Source organism: Pongo pygmaeus, chromosome 2, assembly GCF_028885625.2.
Source record: "Pongo pygmaeus isolate AG05252 chromosome 2, NHGRI_mPonPyg2-v2.0_pri, whole genome shotgun sequence".
In the NCBI taxonomy this organism is placed as follows: Eukaryota; Metazoa; Chordata; class Mammalia; order Primates; family Hominidae; genus Pongo; species Pongo pygmaeus.
Genome location: NC_085930.1, coordinates 65,698,982 through 65,716,162, shown reverse-complemented (window position 1 = coordinate 65,716,162; position 17,181 = coordinate 65,698,982). Strand labels below are relative to the sequence as shown.

At 45.5% G+C, this 17,181-nt stretch overlaps 1 protein-coding gene across 1 annotated transcript in view; it reads left to right on the top strand.

The window, feature by feature from the left end:
- Positions 1 to 17,181, top strand: part of SYN2 (synapsin II) — a 188,650-nt gene that overhangs the window by 160,448 nt on the left and 11,021 nt on the right. The window contains exons 8-10 of the mRNA XM_054480371.2: positions 3,790 to 3,864; positions 4,947 to 5,049; positions 6,324 to 6,473. Coding sequence (XP_054336346.1) covers positions 3,790 to 3,864; positions 4,947 to 5,049; positions 6,324 to 6,473 — 328 coding nt within the window. The remainder of the gene's footprint in view (positions 1 to 3,789; positions 3,865 to 4,946; positions 5,050 to 6,323; positions 6,474 to 17,181) is intronic.

Below are 17,181 nucleotides of genomic sequence, written 5' to 3'. Positions count from 1 at the left end.
GGAGTGAGTTAGGCCCCCTCCCTGCACTCCTGTCCCATACCACCCTTCACAGACCTCTTGGTTAGCACTTGCCACACATGTGTTTTGTGTCACCCTCCTCCTCCAGACTCTGAGCTCCTTGTGAACAAGAATGATGGAATCATCTCTGCATCTCCATTACCATGTATAGCAGCAGAAACGTTAATAGGCACCCAATAAGTATTCAGGGAAGAACCTTTATGGAAAACTGAGGCATAGAATTTTTTTTTACCTTTTACCTTATTGTCTAGATTTGTACTTTTTTAGTTTACAATTTTATATTTATAGTCTTCTGCTTCCAGAAAATAATTTAGGATTGCTTTAGAAATATGCCCAATGTGGCCGGGTGTGGTGGCTCACATCTGTAATCCCAGCACTTTGGGAGGCCAAGGCAGGCAGATTGCTTGAGCCTAGGAGTTCAAGACCAACCTGGGCAACATGGTGAGACCCCATCTCTACAAAAAATACAAAAATTAGCTGGATGTGGTGGTGCTTGCCTGTAGTCCTAGCTACTTAGGAGTCTGAGGTGGGAGGATAACTTGAGCCTGGGAGATCGGGCTGCAGTGAGCTGTGATTGCACCACTCCAGCCTGAGTGACGTGGGACCCTGTCTCAAAAAAAGAAAAGAAATATGCACAATCTAAGACAGAATAATTTAAAAACCATTATAAAAACTTGCTGAAAGAAGTGAAAAAATATTTACCTTCAGGCACCTAGGAAAGCAGATTACCTATCTTTTAATTTTAAAATCCCCTAAATAAACACAAAACATTAATGACAACAGTGGAGTAAAAGTGTCTTGATCCTTAAAAGAAGACACCTAATTTTTAAGGGTTAGGGTTTCAAAAACTTAAACTGAAGCATGAAAAAACAGAATTCTAAAACACTGATGAAGGGTGGGTGACCAGAGAAGCTTTAGATAACATTTACTTACTTTTTTGTGTGCAAGGGACCATCAGTTATTTGGAGAAATGTTTAGGCCCTCTTAGCTTCTCTTCACCACACTTCTTCCCCAAACTTGTGGCTGTATTCCTGCTCTCAGAAGAAGGAATTTACTTAGCAGCAGCCAAGATCAGGCTTGGGATTCTTTTCGCCTACCCCAGCAATCACCGTGGAGATCCAGAGACAGCCACTTTGGTGTGAAGAAGGTACCATTCCTGCCTCCATCTGCAGTAGGCAGTAATGTGGGTCAGCTGTGGAGGTCAGATGATTTTTGGGTCTAGAGAATGGCCTCTCAGTGTCCCCTTTGCTCCCACATGCCCCAGGTAACCTGTATGGATCTATGCCCTGCATCCCATTGTTAGAGAATGGTGTGAAGTGTTGGGGAGCTTTGCAAACTTTAAAGTGCCATGAAAATGTAAGGATGATGTTATCTTCCACTCAAAAAGGATTTTAACCTATAAATCAACAGGGTTATATAATATTTTTTCTGATATCTTAAATGTTGAAAAAGTCATAGAGGTTATGGGACTGGCTTGAAACCCAGTTTCTTCCTTTTTTTCTTTTCTTTTTTTTTTTTTTTTTTTTGAGACAGAGTCTCGCTCTGCCACCAGGCTGGAATGCAGTGGTACAATCTCAGCTCACTGCAACCTCCGCCTCCCTGGTTCAAGCAATTCCCCTGTCTCAGCCTCCTGAGTAGCTGGGACTACAGGCACCCACCACCACGCCTGGCTAATTTTTTGTATTTTAGTAGAGATGAGGTTTCACCATGTTGACCAGGATGGTCTCGATCTCCCGACCTCGTGATCCACCTGCCTTGGCCTCCCAAAGTGCTGGGATTACAGGCATGAGCCACCGCGTCTGGCCCTAACTTTCTCATTTTCAGTATTTGTGTAAGTGGGTCCTTCAGATGTATGATATGGTGATGGGCAGCCATGAAGTCATTCAAAATTTGTGATTGAAAGTTTCTACTACTGAGACTTCTCATTTTGAAGTGAAGCCTTCTCAGATTATGAAAATTATTAATATTACTACTATTAATGAAATAAATGAGCCTATAGATGAAACAGTGTTTCACATTGTATATGCATCAGGGCAGTGGGAATATCCTGATAAACCAAGGAAACATCGTGGGAAGAAAGTTAACACCTACAGATAGAATTGTAAAATGAATTTTGGCTCAGGTTGAGTTCGGTATGCAACCTGAAAATAGTGGGAGTCAGTGTACAAATCCAAAGTTTGTGAGACTCTATTATGTGCCATGGCTCTGTGCTGGGGACATGAAAGTGAGTGACTCTCTGCCCCTGCCTTGTGCAGTCTGGTCACAGGGACACATTTGTAAACCATGAATGTTAAGAAGACAGGGTTATTTTTATTATGATTCTGTCTTCGTGTTTCTACTCGGGTTTTGCCAGCCACTCAGTAGTTTGTTTCTTTGCCTTTCCTGAATTAGGTAGTGGAGTGTAGGGAAAAGCACATCATGTGAGGAAACCAAGATTCCTGGACTTTTATCTCATACCTATTTGGACTAGATATATAATCTCGGACAAGTCCTCTAACCTTTCTGAGTCTTACTCTTCTTATCTGTCAAGCAGGGGCAAGAATTTCAGCCTGCTCACAACGGGGGGTTTGAAATGAGGGGTTTGGTGAGGAGGCACCTTGGAAAGCAGTCAGTACTGTCCAAGCATAAGGACTGTTGTGACCCTGTTCGTTAACTCATGGGGCCACCTCGTGGTTCCGAAAAATGAGCCATATATCTAGGTTCCTCAGTGTCTGAAATCAGGTCTCTGGGGAGGACACACTCTAACAGTATTGAATGGTAAGGGCAGCACATGAAGGGCTCTGTCGACGGTGTAACCAGGACTCTTCTGTCCCCTAGGCTATCTCCTTCCTCTTGACTGTGTCTGGGTGAAGGCTGATAATTAAAAAGACATATTTTGGGTGTTTATAGTTAATTTAAACCTGTATCAATTGGTCTTTCTGACAGCCCTGTGTTAACAGATAACAGGCTCAGAGGGGTGAAATGACTCTATGGAGGTCACCCAGCCCATCAAGAGCAAATCCAGAACCAGAAACCAAGTAATCCACCTCCTATTTAGTCTAAGACTAGTTGGCACTAACACATATTCATGGATGGAGGGTGCCGTGGGCACAGCAGAGAAGAAGCTGATGGCTTGATGCCATCGGCTCCATTTGACAGACAAGGCAACTTAACCCTGAAGAGTTAATTGACTTCCCCAGAGTCACATTGCTAATATTATAGTGGCCTTCAGAAGTTAATACTGAATGAATGAATGAGTGAGCCAGTAAGGAAGACATTGGGAGATATTCATAAAGAACCCTGCAGGAGTTTCAGGATCGATGGAATTCAGTTTGTATGTATCAAGTAAGTATAGATACTGAATGGGTAGGCTTCTGGGAACACAAGACACGATATGTACCTTCAAGTGGTTTTTAGGCTTGTGGAAAAATCTAAGCTTAGGACTGAGATCAAAAACTAAAATAAAAAGTAGATTTAAGATTGAAAATCAGGCAGAAGCAAAGTCCTGTAGAAGTTCTAAGGACAGTAAAAAGTCATCCAGTTGAGAGATCAGGGAAGGCTCTGTGGAGCCAGAGCTGTCTGGGCAAGACCCTTGTAGAGAGGAGGAGGGTATTGCAGGTGGGGATTTGGCAGAGGCACCCAGGCTCTAGACTCAGCAGACAGACCCCTGGGCTATTTGTGGGAGAAGCAGGTGTGGAAAGCAACAGTGAGCTAAAATTCTGTAAAGTTTCATGCCCTCCTCTTGCTGGTGTGGCTCACTGCCTGTCCTATCCTGATGGTATCTTGTTGCAGGAGGACATCGATCTCAGGGAACTGGAAGACGAACACTGGCTCTGCAATGCTGGAGCAGATCGCCATGTCAGACAGGTGAGTGAGAGAAGGAGTCCAGTTTCCAGCCCAGTGAGAGGGAGGCTTCCTTAGATGAAGAAGTTTAGGAATTAAGCTCTGTCCAAAGGGAGTCATGGAGCAAACCGGACAGATAAAACACAAAAGGCCCAAGTATCCCATTTAACAAGATCAGGCAGGACTGATGATAGAGATAGATGATAGAGATAAAGACTGCACATACCATAGGTAAAAGCTTCCTGAGGCCTCACCAGAAGGAGATGCTGGCACCATGCTTTTTGTACAGTCTGCAGAACCATGAGCCAAAATAAATCTTTTTTTTTTTTTTTTTTTTTTTTTATAATTACCTATCCCCAAGTATTCCTTTATAGCAACACAAAACAGACTAATCAAGGACTGAGGTGTTGCTATGAAGATACTTGAAAATGTGGAATTGGCTTTGGAACTGGGTAAGAGGCAGAGGTTAGAAGAGTTTGAAGGGCTCAGAAGAAGACAGGAAGCCGAGGGAAAGTTCAGAACTTCTTAGAGACTGGTTAAGTGGTTGTGACCAAAATGCTGATAAAAATATGTACAGTGAAGGCCAGGCTGACAGGTCTCAGATGGAAATAAGGAACTTGTTGGGAACTGAAACAAACGTCACCCTTGCCACTCCATAGCAAAGAACTTGGCCGCATTGTGTCCATGCCCTAGGGATTTATGGAAGGCTAAATTTAGGATTGATGACCTGGAGTATCTGGTGGAAGAAGTTTCTAAGCAGCAAGTGGTCAAGAAGTAGCATGGCTTCTTCTAACAGCCTATGGGAAAAGATGACTGTACATACCATAGAAGCTCCAAGACAGGAGTAATTGGCATGGGCTGGAATAGCCAAGGAGGCCTTCTAGAGGTGGTGAGAACTGCTTTGGGCCTGCAAAAATGGGTAGAATCTGGAAAACAGATGGAGGAGGGTGCTGTAAATAAGGGTATGTGCTTGATACAGGTAGATGGAGGGAGCAGTGGGGATGGGAGGTGGGAGAGATGGAGGCAGCAAGGAGAGCCTGACTGGCAAGCAAGCTTTGTGGTGAACGAATTGTCCCAGCTTCAGGACACCTTCCCATCACCTCCAGGTACAAACTGTGGGTGGACACCTGCTCTGAGATGTTTGGTGGCCTGGACATCTGTGCCGTCAAAGCTGTACATGGCAAAGATGGGAAAGACTACATTTTTGAGGTAAGTCTGGACCTAGCAGTAAGAGGTAACTCCTAAGGCTTAAGAACCATGTGGGCAGCTCAGACTGCCTTTAATTTAGAGTCTCCTGAACCATGGAAATGTTCTAGCAAGATCAGTGGGTAGCTATTGTTTCCAACCTGCTAGGCTGACCCACGCTGTGGGTAAAAGATGTTGGATATGGGTTGATGGGATCCTAGCCATTCCTCTGTGAAGACTGTGGTGATGTTACCATTCTCTGTCTCAGAAAGCCACCCTTGGGAGTCATTCTGTCCAACCTGCTCATTTTACAGGTGAGGAAACTGAGGCCTAACACCATGAGCATGTGCCCAAGACCACAGAGTGAATCAGTGTCTCAGCCGGGCACCAGATGCAGGAGATTCTTCTTAGTGTCTCTCTGAGCCTTGGAGACACTACTCAGCCTGGTCCTCTAACACAACTTTGCCGACTCCCTTTTCCTGTTGTAAAGGAAAACCAGTGGCAGTATGAATCCTTCACACACATTCCTACCCAATCTGGCTGGGAGCAGGAAAGGCTCCTTGCTAGGAGTTGGTGGTATTTCCAGGATATTGGTGTCAGGAGCCCAAAGTAGGCTTCAAATTCAGAATCTATCTCATTTCCTGCGTGGTCTATAACCTTCTAAATGGTCACACCTCTCCTCACTAGGTGGGCCCCTGTTTTCTCATCCATAATTGAGAAAGTTGGACTATGGAGTCTGTGAGGCAGACACTTCCTAAAGGAGGAAAACATTGATCTGAGCCTTGAGGTACAGGAAGAATCAGGATTGGTGGTGAAAAGGGAGGGCATCCCAGTTCAGGTACAAAGGGATGAACCTGGTCATTTAGTGAGCAGAGCGTGCTTGGAGAGAGATTCTGTGGGTGAAAAGTAACAGAGATGAAAAGCACATGCTCCTAATCAGAGATTTAAGGGGATGCCTTTCACATCTACCTGCTCCCCTGTCTGCAAACTTTTGCGCCCTGAGGCTCTACCCTCTCCTTGCTTTCTACCTCTTCTGGCTACCTTCATCCAGCAGTTTTCAGTCTCATTGAGCCCTGGCATGGGTAAAGGTTGGGGAAAAGACCTGAAGCAAAGGTTTGTAGAAGGAAGGGACAAAGATCCTATTTCTGCAAATGATCACACTTCCAGCTGAAGACAAGAATTCCTGCTTCGTCTCCAATCCATCTCTGCTGGCTTAATTCCTATCCATTCTGAAAGATTGTACCAGGCCTTTTATGTTTCCAGACCCCTTTCCTCACCTGGGACACATCTCCCACCAGGTCATGGACTGTAGCATGCCACTGATTGGGGAACATCAGGTGGAGGACAGGCAACTCATCACCGAACTAGTCATCAGCAAGATGAACCAGCTGCTGTCCAGGACTCCTGCCCTGTCTCCTCAGAGACCCCTAACAACCCAGCAGCCACAGGTAAGCAGCTAGGAAGAGACATAGCAGAGCCAAGAACCATTCCCAAGCCCACTGCTCTAGATGTTGGTGGCTAAAGAATGGAGTACAGGCCAGATGCCCACAGGCCTAAATGGGATCAAAGGAGACATCTCCCTCTTCCCTTCCGTTTCCCCTGGAGGCCTGATTATCTTTCACCACCCCTTATAGGGGCCTTCTAAGCAATCTGCAGTATCAATTATATAATTAACCAGAGGAGCACTGGATCCCTTTCATATGAACCTGAAGTCTCCAGGGAACCAGAGCCAGTTTCTCCTGGGACTCAGGATGCTCCTGTTTTTAAACTGAGAGGTATTTGAGGAAGAGCTGGGTCACATCACTTACTGTCTATTCACTGCTTCACTGTGTTGAGCCTGCTATCTTCGTAAATAAGGAAGTCTTTCTGAGAAATATGCTGGTCTGGAAAGGGGAGAGTCAGGTCCCTCATTCTGGGAGAGAGTGGCAAGGCAAAACTCAAAATTGGAAATCTTTCTTTCCTAAGAGAGAAGTGGCCTTCTTCAGTTGGCTGTAGCGCATGACTCATGGCCAATCACACTCATGGCAACAGCATTCCAGCTGCGGGTCTAGTGGGAAATCCACACTAAAGTTTTGTGAAACATCAGGCCCTGTGGCAGGGAAAGGTCTTTATTCCCATGCAAGAGGTATCTCATCTTTCAAAAGTATCCCCAAACTCCACTAAATGTTTATATTATGAAATGGGAAGAACTTGGGACAATGAATCAAAAACTGAATCTTAAGTCTAGCTCTTCCTCTAAATAGCTGTGTAAGTTTGCAGAGAAATGACTAGCCTTTCTTGGTCTCAAGTTTTATTATTTATTAATGAGAATTCTCTCGGATATCTTTCCTTCAAAATCCAACTTTAAACAGTTAGGGAGGTAGAATAGAATAGTGATTCAGAGTGTGGGCTTTGAAGTGAGAACTACCTAAATTTGAATCCTAGACTCTCCATTTATTAGCTTTGTGACCAGCACATAAAACAGTGTACAATTGATAAGTCAGTTCCCTCTCTGGATCTCAAGTTTCCCCACTGATATCTAGAGACTTTTTGTGCTCTGAAAATTTCTTTGAGTAGAATACTTCCATCTTCACTGATCTCGATAAATGGGAACTTCTGGGCTAATAAATGTGAACCCTGACTCTTTCTGGGTATCTGAGTTGAGAATAGCCCTGTACGGTGGGATGTTATATATTAGCTCTTATGAGTGTTTTAGTTACTAGAGGATCACGGTAGGGTAACTAGGAAAACAAAAGTTAATTGCCTGTTAGAGATACAAACCCACTATTTAATTACTATATTTAACTAGAGGTGATAAAAAGATTTTTATGGTTAAAAAAATATCAAGCCTATGGTGAGATTTTATGATTTTGTAAATGTGATGGAATAGAGATATTTGAATCCTAGTTCTACCTTTTAGTCCACACTAGATAATGAGAGTGAATCTGTGAACCAGGTTACTGCTTGTCCCTGCTCTAGCAGAAGAGTGACAAGTAGTCCCTTCTTCCCTTTAATACTGAGAAAAACAGAGAACATCTGGTAGTATCTTAAAGAATTTATGACAGGGTAAGAGAACCTGACATTACCCAGACAGAATGGGCTGCTCTGGGATTCTGTGAAGGGCCCTTAAGTACTTATAAAAGTGTAAACTTTCATGGCCTTCTACAAGGAAAGTCATTCTGAACTAAAGTAAAGGCCGTGCTAAGAGTCAGGAGACCTGCATTTAGCCCTGTCCTTGCCACTGCTTCACCAGGTGACCTTGGGTAGGTTTATTCGCATTTCTGTGCCTCAGCATCTTTGTGTGTAAAATTAAAGGTTGAACACACTAAGATCACTTTCAGCAAGACAATCCATATTATACAAAAATGGTATCTAAAGTATAAAAGTTAAGCAAAGAGATAATTTATAGAACAAAATTTTCTACCCCACAAAAAGCATTAGCCCTTCTTTGATATAAGCCCCTTATTTTATAAACATTAAATGTTGTAGCTTAAACATTTTGTAAGAGAAATCTACAATGTGTCAGAGTCAAGGCAGAAAACATAGCAAGGAATAAGCTCCCTAAATATAGCATCTATTGCAGAAATTCCGTGTAGCAAAGTCAGTTTGACTCAAGGATAAGCTTTTCTTTGCTCAGCCTTACATTCATATCCAAAGGATATTGTGGAATGCATACCATGCTGAGAGTCAGGACACACAAGGGCTAATCCTCACTCTGCTATAACATTATGTGACCTTGGGCAAGTTACTTCCCATCTCTAGACCTCTGTTTCCTCACCTATAAAATGGAGTTGAATTAGTTGATGTCTAGATCCCTTTCAATTCTAAGGCCACATAAAACCTGGAGTTAGCCAAACTGCAGAGTCTGAAGGCACAATTCTCCATAACACCCTCACTGCTAACATCACCTGAAAGTTCAGGAAGTTCCTAAAACCACTCTCAGGTTTGACAGTTCTCTGGAAGAACTCACAGAACTCACTGAAAGCTATTATACTCACAGTTACAGTATATTATGGGGAACGGATACAGGTCAAAACTAAGCCAAAGGAAGATGTGTAGAGCAGAATTTGGGAGGGTTTCAAACACAAAGCTTCAATTAGTTAGGACTCATTCCCCTCCTGGCTTTGATATGTGACAATATGCATAGAGGATTAACAACCAGGAAAGCTCCTCTGAGCTTCAGTGTTCACAGTTTTTATTGGGGCTTCATGATGTAGGCATGACTGATTGATCACCTGGTTGAACTCAGCCTCTGGCTCCTCCCTCCTTGGAGGTCAGAATAATACCATGTGGCCTGAGGGGCCCACTGTGAGTGACAAAGACACTCCTATCACTCCAGAAACTCCAAGAGTGTAGCGGTTACTTCTGAGGAGCCAAAGACAAAGGCCAGAATTCTCTTAGGGAAAAGCCAAATTCTTTACTATACACATGATTAGTTAATATAGCAAATGTTTCTCAAATACTTTCAGCCCATGTGGGCAAGGACTATGCCTTATTGATCTGCATTTCCATTGACTAACATGGAAATGCAGAGTATGTGCTTAAAATTAGTTAATAGCCTTAGGACTATTGAATTCACAGAGGTCATCACCATTTCTCAGATGGTATCTTCTGGTAACCTCTATTGGCTTCCTCCTGAGCCTTGTGCCTTCACCTCAGGCCACCTAGAAGGCAGAAGACACCCAACAGTCGGCCACACTTGTCAAAATGCCACAACTCGAGCTTAAAGCCATGACTGTACTGGTCATATTCCCACCTCCCATTTCTTCTAGATAATAGCACATTTTCTTTGGTTACAGTTGAGCAGACATTTCAGCCATCATGAGTCCAGGACTATGGAGCTGTCAAACTAGATTATCTTCGTGTCCCTGCTATCACATCCACCCACTTATCTGCACCTCCACCCACATGAATCAGCTCTAAGGCTCACCCTCCACTTGTGACCTAGATTCCATCTCCTTTTTGTTTTCAAGTATCTGCTCTCTTCTCCACCATCAATTTCTCTTTTTCCAAAAGATTATTGGAAAGTTGTTTTAGTCACCGTCTCCCTTTTACCACATTTTCTCTCCTACCCTGTCTAGTCAGCATCCCGCTCCCACCATCCCACTGAAATTTCCCTTGTCAAAGTCACCTCCATGAGGCTAGACGCAGTGACTCACGTCTGTAATCCCAGCACTTTGGGAGGCCAAGACAGGTGGATCACGAGGTCAGGAGTTCGAGACCAGCCTGGCCAATATGGTGAAACCCCGTCTCTACTAAAAATACAAAAATTAGCTCAGCGTGGTGGTAGGTGTCTGTAATCCCAGCTACTTGGGAGGCTGAGGCAGGAGAATCACTTGAACCCGGGAAGCGGAGGTTGCAGTGAGCCAAGATTGCACCACTGCACCTGGGTGACAGAGCGGGACTCTGTCTCAAAAAAAAAAAAAAAGTCATCTCCATGTCACTGAGTCCAGTGGTCACTTTTGTTCTTATCTTACAGACTTTTCAGTAGCATTTGACGCAGTTGACTACTCCCTCCTCTAAACACTATTTTCTAGGCCCCGGAGACCGCCCCCCACCATCGCTTGGTTTTCATTCTGCATCATTGGCTTCCCCTTCTTGGCCTCCTTTGCTGATTCTTCCACTTCTGTTGAGTGTCTAAACATCAGTGCCCCAGAACTTGGTCAATGTACATTTGTTGCTGGTCTTGGCCAGCCTGTATCTATCTTCTGCCCTAACCACCCCTTCAAACTCCAGACTCACATTTCTAACTCTTGCTTGACATCCTTACTTGCATATCTTAAAGGCACCCTAAATATAACACAGCCAAAGCAGAACTCTAGTTTTTTCCCTTAATCCTGTCCCCTCAACACTGTTTTTCCCTAGCAATTTATGTAGGCCCCTACCTGCCTCTTTCCCTTGTACTATCCTAACTGTTGCTCACTGTGCCCTAGCCACACTGGTAAGGGCCTTTGTATTAGGCTGTGCTCTCTCTCTGAAATGCTCTTCCCTCTTAGTTTTGCATTTTTTTTTGAGACAGAGTCTTGCTCTGTCACCAGGCTGGAGTGCGGTGGTGCATCTCAGCTCACTGCAACCACCGCCTCCCAGGTTCAAGCGATTCCCCTGCCTCAGCCTCCCGAATAGCTGGGATTACAGGCACACGCCACCACGCCCGGCTAATTTTTTGTATTTTAGTAGAGACGGGATTTCACCATGTTGGCCAAGATGGTCTCGATCTCCTGACCTCGTGATCTGCCCACCTTGGCCTCCCAAAGTGCTGGGATTACAGGCGTGAACCACCGCACCCGGCCATAACTGGCTTTTCCTTAATAGTATAACTGAGACTTCCTCAACTGTCCAATCCAAAGCTGCCACCTACTCACTGGCTACCCACTCTCCCTTCTTTAATTTTCTGCATAGCACTTACTACCAGTTGAGATTATTCTTGTCTATTTCATTGTCTGTTCTACTAAAATGTAAGGTTCTCAAGAGTACAGACTTGTTTATGGCTGTATCTCTAGGGCCACAGTATCTAGCACCTAGTAGCCATTAAATACATCAAGGGTGTACCAAGGGGAGGCAGGTGAGAGTGGTTTGCCCAGGTGCAATCAGTTGGCTATAGAAAATTTTTAAAATAACAAAACTAAGTTGGCCTGCTTTTTATTGTCAACATATGATAGCAATTCTATACAAATGACATTGATAAAATACTCTTCCCACCAAGCAAACCACTCCTGCCCCACTCCCTTTGATGTGCCATTGTAATACATATCTGTTGAGTGAGTTCACCATTTGGAATAGGCATCTTTAATAGCCCTATTAGCCTATTGGATTGATGTCAGGATCCTATGGATGATCTTGGCAGTGTGCAAGTGGAAAGAATGTGAACCGAAGAACATTACCTGCATCCCAGCCAGGATTTTGCATGGCCAGCTCAGCCCTTAGGTGTTGTCATTAACTTGCTCACAGGCATTGTCACCATTCCTCACAGGCACCTGTTGCTGGCCTCTTTCTTCTGTGGCTGTGGAAGCTCAGGCTGAAAGAGCTTCTGGTCTGAGTCATAAGCCCTAGGAGCTGCTCCTGCCCAGAATTCTAGACCAAGGCCAGGACAGACTTGTGGCTAGCCGCTTGTCTACCCTTCTCTGTTTCTCCTTCTCTATCGTTGTCCTTAGCTCCACCATTAGTGCTTTCATTTATTTGATTCTAGAGGAACACCTAAAGTGGGGACAGGGAGCTGGGGCTTGGGGGTGAGGATGGTGATTAGAGGGTACACCTTAACCTCTAGCCTGGGATGGATTGATTATAGAAAGCAAAGAGCAAAGACATGGTGGTGGGCCCAAGCCAGCTGCTGTACACATTTCAAAGGAATAGAGGAAGGGGCATAAGAAGCACTGGCCATGTCACCAAGAGCAGGGAGGTGAGTGGCAAAGCCTGATCTGGTTGATGACAGCTTGGCCTCAGCCTGGCCAGGCTGCCAGCTTGCGGGCTGCTGTGAGGGTCAGCAGCAGCAACTGACCCTCTGTACATCGACTCTGAAATGCTTTAGGGAGACTGTTCTCGAGGTGGCAGTGACCCCTGGTGGCCACTGATGGCCAAAGCCTCTAGGCTCTATACCTGCAGAGTTTCTTCCCTGTACCACTGCCTTCCCGCCACCCCTCCTATACATTCACTGATTTTTGGGGTCTCTTGTCTAGGATCTGAGCTGGGCCTTGCATCCTAGGGCTCTGGTGAGGTGTGGGCTGCTCCTCAGACTCCCAAGAAACAGGGAGAGAACTTCAGGGGGACAAAGCTTTCAGGCCATGCCAGTAGAGGTGGCATCTGATCCTCTCCTTCATGTGGCTAATGTTTTTTTCATTTCTCATTATACTGGTTCCACTCTTTTTATTTTCCTGTAAAATTCTTCAGAGCCAGAAGGCTGAATTGCTCATGCAGGAATTTCAGACACTGACGGGCTGAGGTGGGAACTGGTCTCTCTTCAGTGCCCCTCATTTATGCCACAGAGCTGGCTTCCTGTTTGGCTGGTGGGTTAGACCCATGGGGAATGATTCTAAGACTTATTCTTTGGAAGCATTCATATACATTTGGTGTCCAGAATGAAGGTGAACCTCTTCTCCTACCCTGAGCTGATCAGAGCACATCTGAAATGTTTCCAGTCTGAGGGTCACAGTATAACAAGGACAAACTCTAACTCCAATCAGAATGTGCTCAGAGGAGAGAAACCAGGAGGTTGAGGCATTTGGCAAATCTGTGCTATGAGTAAAAGTTAAAGGAATTGCAGTTGAATAGCAGACATCTCAATGAGTGCATTAATTAATATCTTTAGCTCTCTGATGCTGCCATGGGGTAGAACTGATTCCAAAGGGCAAATCTGTTAGAAGACAGGTTTTGACCCAGTGTAGGGAGTAAACTCTCTAACACTCAGAAACGGCACGTGGCTGCCACATTGTTGCTGATGTTCAAGCAGGAGCAGGATGAGCAGCTTGTAAGGCACATGGTGAAAGAGGAGGGCTGGGGACTGGGGCTGTTGGAGCAGGTAACTTATAAAATCTCCTTCCAAGCCTGACATGCTGAAATCCAGACTGTGTGCAGCCACGGGACCTGGGAGAGGCTGTGATGAGAATTCAGAATTGAAGGACTGAGGCTGAATAACCTCTGGTGTCTGGTGGGACATTCTACCAGTCCTTTTTTGTACTGGTTCTCTGATATGAAGAGAAACAGAAAACATTTCCAGCTAGGTTTTTCCAGCCACAAAGGCTCTGAAACAAGCTTGTCTAACCTGCAGCCCAGGATGGCTTTGAATGCATCCCAACACAAATTCATAAACTTCCTTAAAACATTATGAGATATTTTGCAATTTTTTTAGCTTATCAGCCATTGTTAGTGTTAGTGTATGTGTGGCCCAAGACAGTTCTTCTCCCAGTGTGGCCCATGAAAGCCAAAAGATTAGCCGCCCCTGTTCTAAAATATGAGGTCTCCTGAGTGCAAGAAGACCAAGCCTAAGAAGGGGTTTCTTCACTCTGAGAAGTGGAGTCTAAAGGGCTGTCCAGTAAGGGAGGGTTCTCGGATCCCCGTTATGGGACTGACAGGGCTTCACTTGAGCTTAGAAGAGGTAAATTTAGGACAAATGAAAGGCCTTCCTGCTTCCCACAGCAGGAATGGCTTTAGCAAATTTCTTCCCCAGTGAGTATAAGCTGAGAATGTGAGGAGATTTGGGGCAGGTTCAGATAAAGCCACTAGTGACTAGATCCCTTAACAGACTATTAAGAGAAACTAACTATTCTGGGACTGTCTTAACTTTTCAGGGACATCTTTAATCATTTGAAGCTGACATTCTGACCTTGAGTGACCTGCCCCTCAGTGCCCCCAGAAGACTCAGGGACTGCCCCCATGGGATATTTCTTCGGTCCTAGGTTATGTGAGGGCCCCACTCCAGCAGATGAGCTCTGCAAGCAGAGAAGCAACTCCCCCCAGGAGGGAAGGAGAAGCGGCTCATCCCTGGGCACCTTTTGGAACCTTTCGGAGGAAGGAAGGTGGGCGCTGGTGACTGCAGGGGCAAGCCCAGGAAGATCCCAAGGTGCCTCAAAACATGCGGTCCCCTTTGCACCGACTAAACCTACAACCTCCCGACCACATTCTTTCCCGCTGCCTCATTCTCCCTGGGGTCCTAGACCAGGGAGCGGGGCCTGGGGGAGCTGATCAGAATAGTTCTGTGGCATGTCCGGCAAGGAGCTTGGCCTGGCCTCTTTCCTGGGGCCAGACCCTGGGACCCTTTCCCAATTTCCTGTCTCAGATATGCTGAGCAAGCACAAGCCTTCCTCCTTGGTTGGGGCAGCTGGTCTCAGGCCAACAGCTCACAAGTGTTGAGTCACTCAATGTCTTTCTTTCCTCAGCTTTCCATCCTGCTGGGACTTCAGGAGCTCCTTTCTCCAGCTTGTCTGCCGAAAGCCACAGGATGGCATTTTAAAGTTGCCTTTGACAAAAACCCACAAACCCTCATCCGTGGGCGTGGTTTCTGTCGCAGGCCAGTGATTTCCTTTCCAATCATCTCAAGAGCTAATATTTACCATTTCTGCAGGGACCTTGCTGGAATTAAGCAATATACAGAAGGCATGGTATAACCCAGACCAGAATTCCCTACACATGAAACTGCTATGCATCAGGTGACAGGAAACCACACAACAACATCTTCTCCGCTGATGCATGAAATTCTAACATTAGACCTCCCTTCCTTTGGATTGATATTTATTATTTAAATAATAGTAGGATGCTCACTTACATTGCCTAACACTTTACAGTTTACAAAGCACACTCTTTAGTTTAAGCCTAACAATCCTTATTTAAGATGTCTTGGGCTGGCAAATGTATCTTTGTTTCACATATCAGCAAAGAGAAGGCAACTGACTTGCCCAAGGTCACATAGCTGCTGAGCAGGAGAGCTGGATCTTCTGGGCCCCAATTCAGGGAGTTCTCCACAATACCGTGCACCATGTCCTTTTGGTGCTCCCACATCAGCAGAGGGGAAGGTAAGAATGGAATGAGCTGGGCATTTCTGACTCTATATCTCTATGTAAGGAAAACCCTTGCATTCCTCCCTTAACAAGTGGTGGACCTACCAAGTTAGGAAGAGTCTTGAGCTTCACCAGCTCTCTCCTTTTTCCCTGGCTTCTCCGATCACTAAGCCCAGTGGATTCAGCGTAGCAGGATACCTGCCCAGTTAGCTTTGATGGAATCAGCACACTCTCCTTGCCAAGCTCCTGAAAGCCTATACCTGCAAGACATCTCTGCACAGGCCCAATAACCCTAGGGTCTTACTGAGTTCAAGACTCTGTAGCTGGTCCAGGCTGGTCTCGAACTCTGTAGCTAAGAAGGGCTTGTCTCAGTTCTCACACACCGGAAGAACTGAAAAAAAAATGCATAAATGAATTCATGGAAGCCTAGAGCCAGAAGGGCCTGTAGAAGTCATGTGCCTGCAGCTACATGAGCCCCCTGACCAGAGTTTGTCCAAGCACTGCTGAAATACCTCTCATGCCAGGAAGCTCACTACTACCCAAGCCAGCCCTTGACACTATTCAGATTTATATTTGACTAATTTCAGTCTTGTACTAAGCCCTAGGTGCTTCCATGGTTACCTCATTTATACCATTTGGGAAGCTGTGACTCAGGATAAGTAACTTGCCCAAAGTCACATGTGTAAAGATGTCATTTCGAGACTTCTCACCATCCTATTTGCTCCATATACCCATGTTTTTCTGCTAGCATCCCCCTTAAGAGGTGGCCAGAACTGGTTGCAGTGCTCTCTCATGAGGCTTGATCAGCCAAAAGAACAGTGGTCCTATCACTTCCCCTTGTCAAGACACAGACATACCTCCAGCTGCATCCAATTTTTGGCAGCATCATTACAGACTGACACCCTCTGAGCCTGTTGTCACTCTGTAAACCCAAGGTTGTTTGGGGTTTATTATTTATTTATATATTTTTTTGAGACAGGGTCTTATTCTGCTGCCTAGGCTGGAATGCAGTGGCGTGATCCTGGCTCACTGCAGCATCCACCTCCCAGGCTCAAGCTGTCCTCTTGCCGCAGCCCTCTGGGTAGCTGGGACTATAAGCACATGCCACCATGCCCACCTAATTTTTGTATTTTTTGTAGAGACAGCGTTTCATCATGTTATCCAGGCTGGTCTCGAACTCCTGGGCTCAAGTGATCCGCACACCTCGGCCTCCCACAGTGTTGGGATTACAGGAGTGAGCCGCACTCAGCTGGGTTTTTTTTTTTAATGCTACTATAAGGTCATTTATTCCCCTTCCATTTTGTGTACAGCTAGGCACAAGCACTGAACTTCACATTCTTACCTGTTTGAATCAATCCAACTTCCTGAGGAAAACTGCCTCTCAGTCTGGCCATGAGTTCCTGCTGTGGGCTGGCTCCACACCAGACTTTGGCAGTGACGCCAGAGTGGCCAGACTTCTGTGGAATTCGGCATCCCAGGATGCTCTGGGTGACTGGAAACAGATCCCATGGTAGCCAAGCCCCACAGGGAATAGGCCCAGAGCCCCTAGTAGACAGCAGGCTTGTAGGTAGAGCCAGGGTGTCTCAGCCTGGCAAGGGACAGTCCTTGGGAATTCTCCTCCCCGCCTCCCGTAGCCCCTGAGAAGTCTTCCATACACAATCTCAGTGGAGCCGGGGCCAAGAGAAGCTTC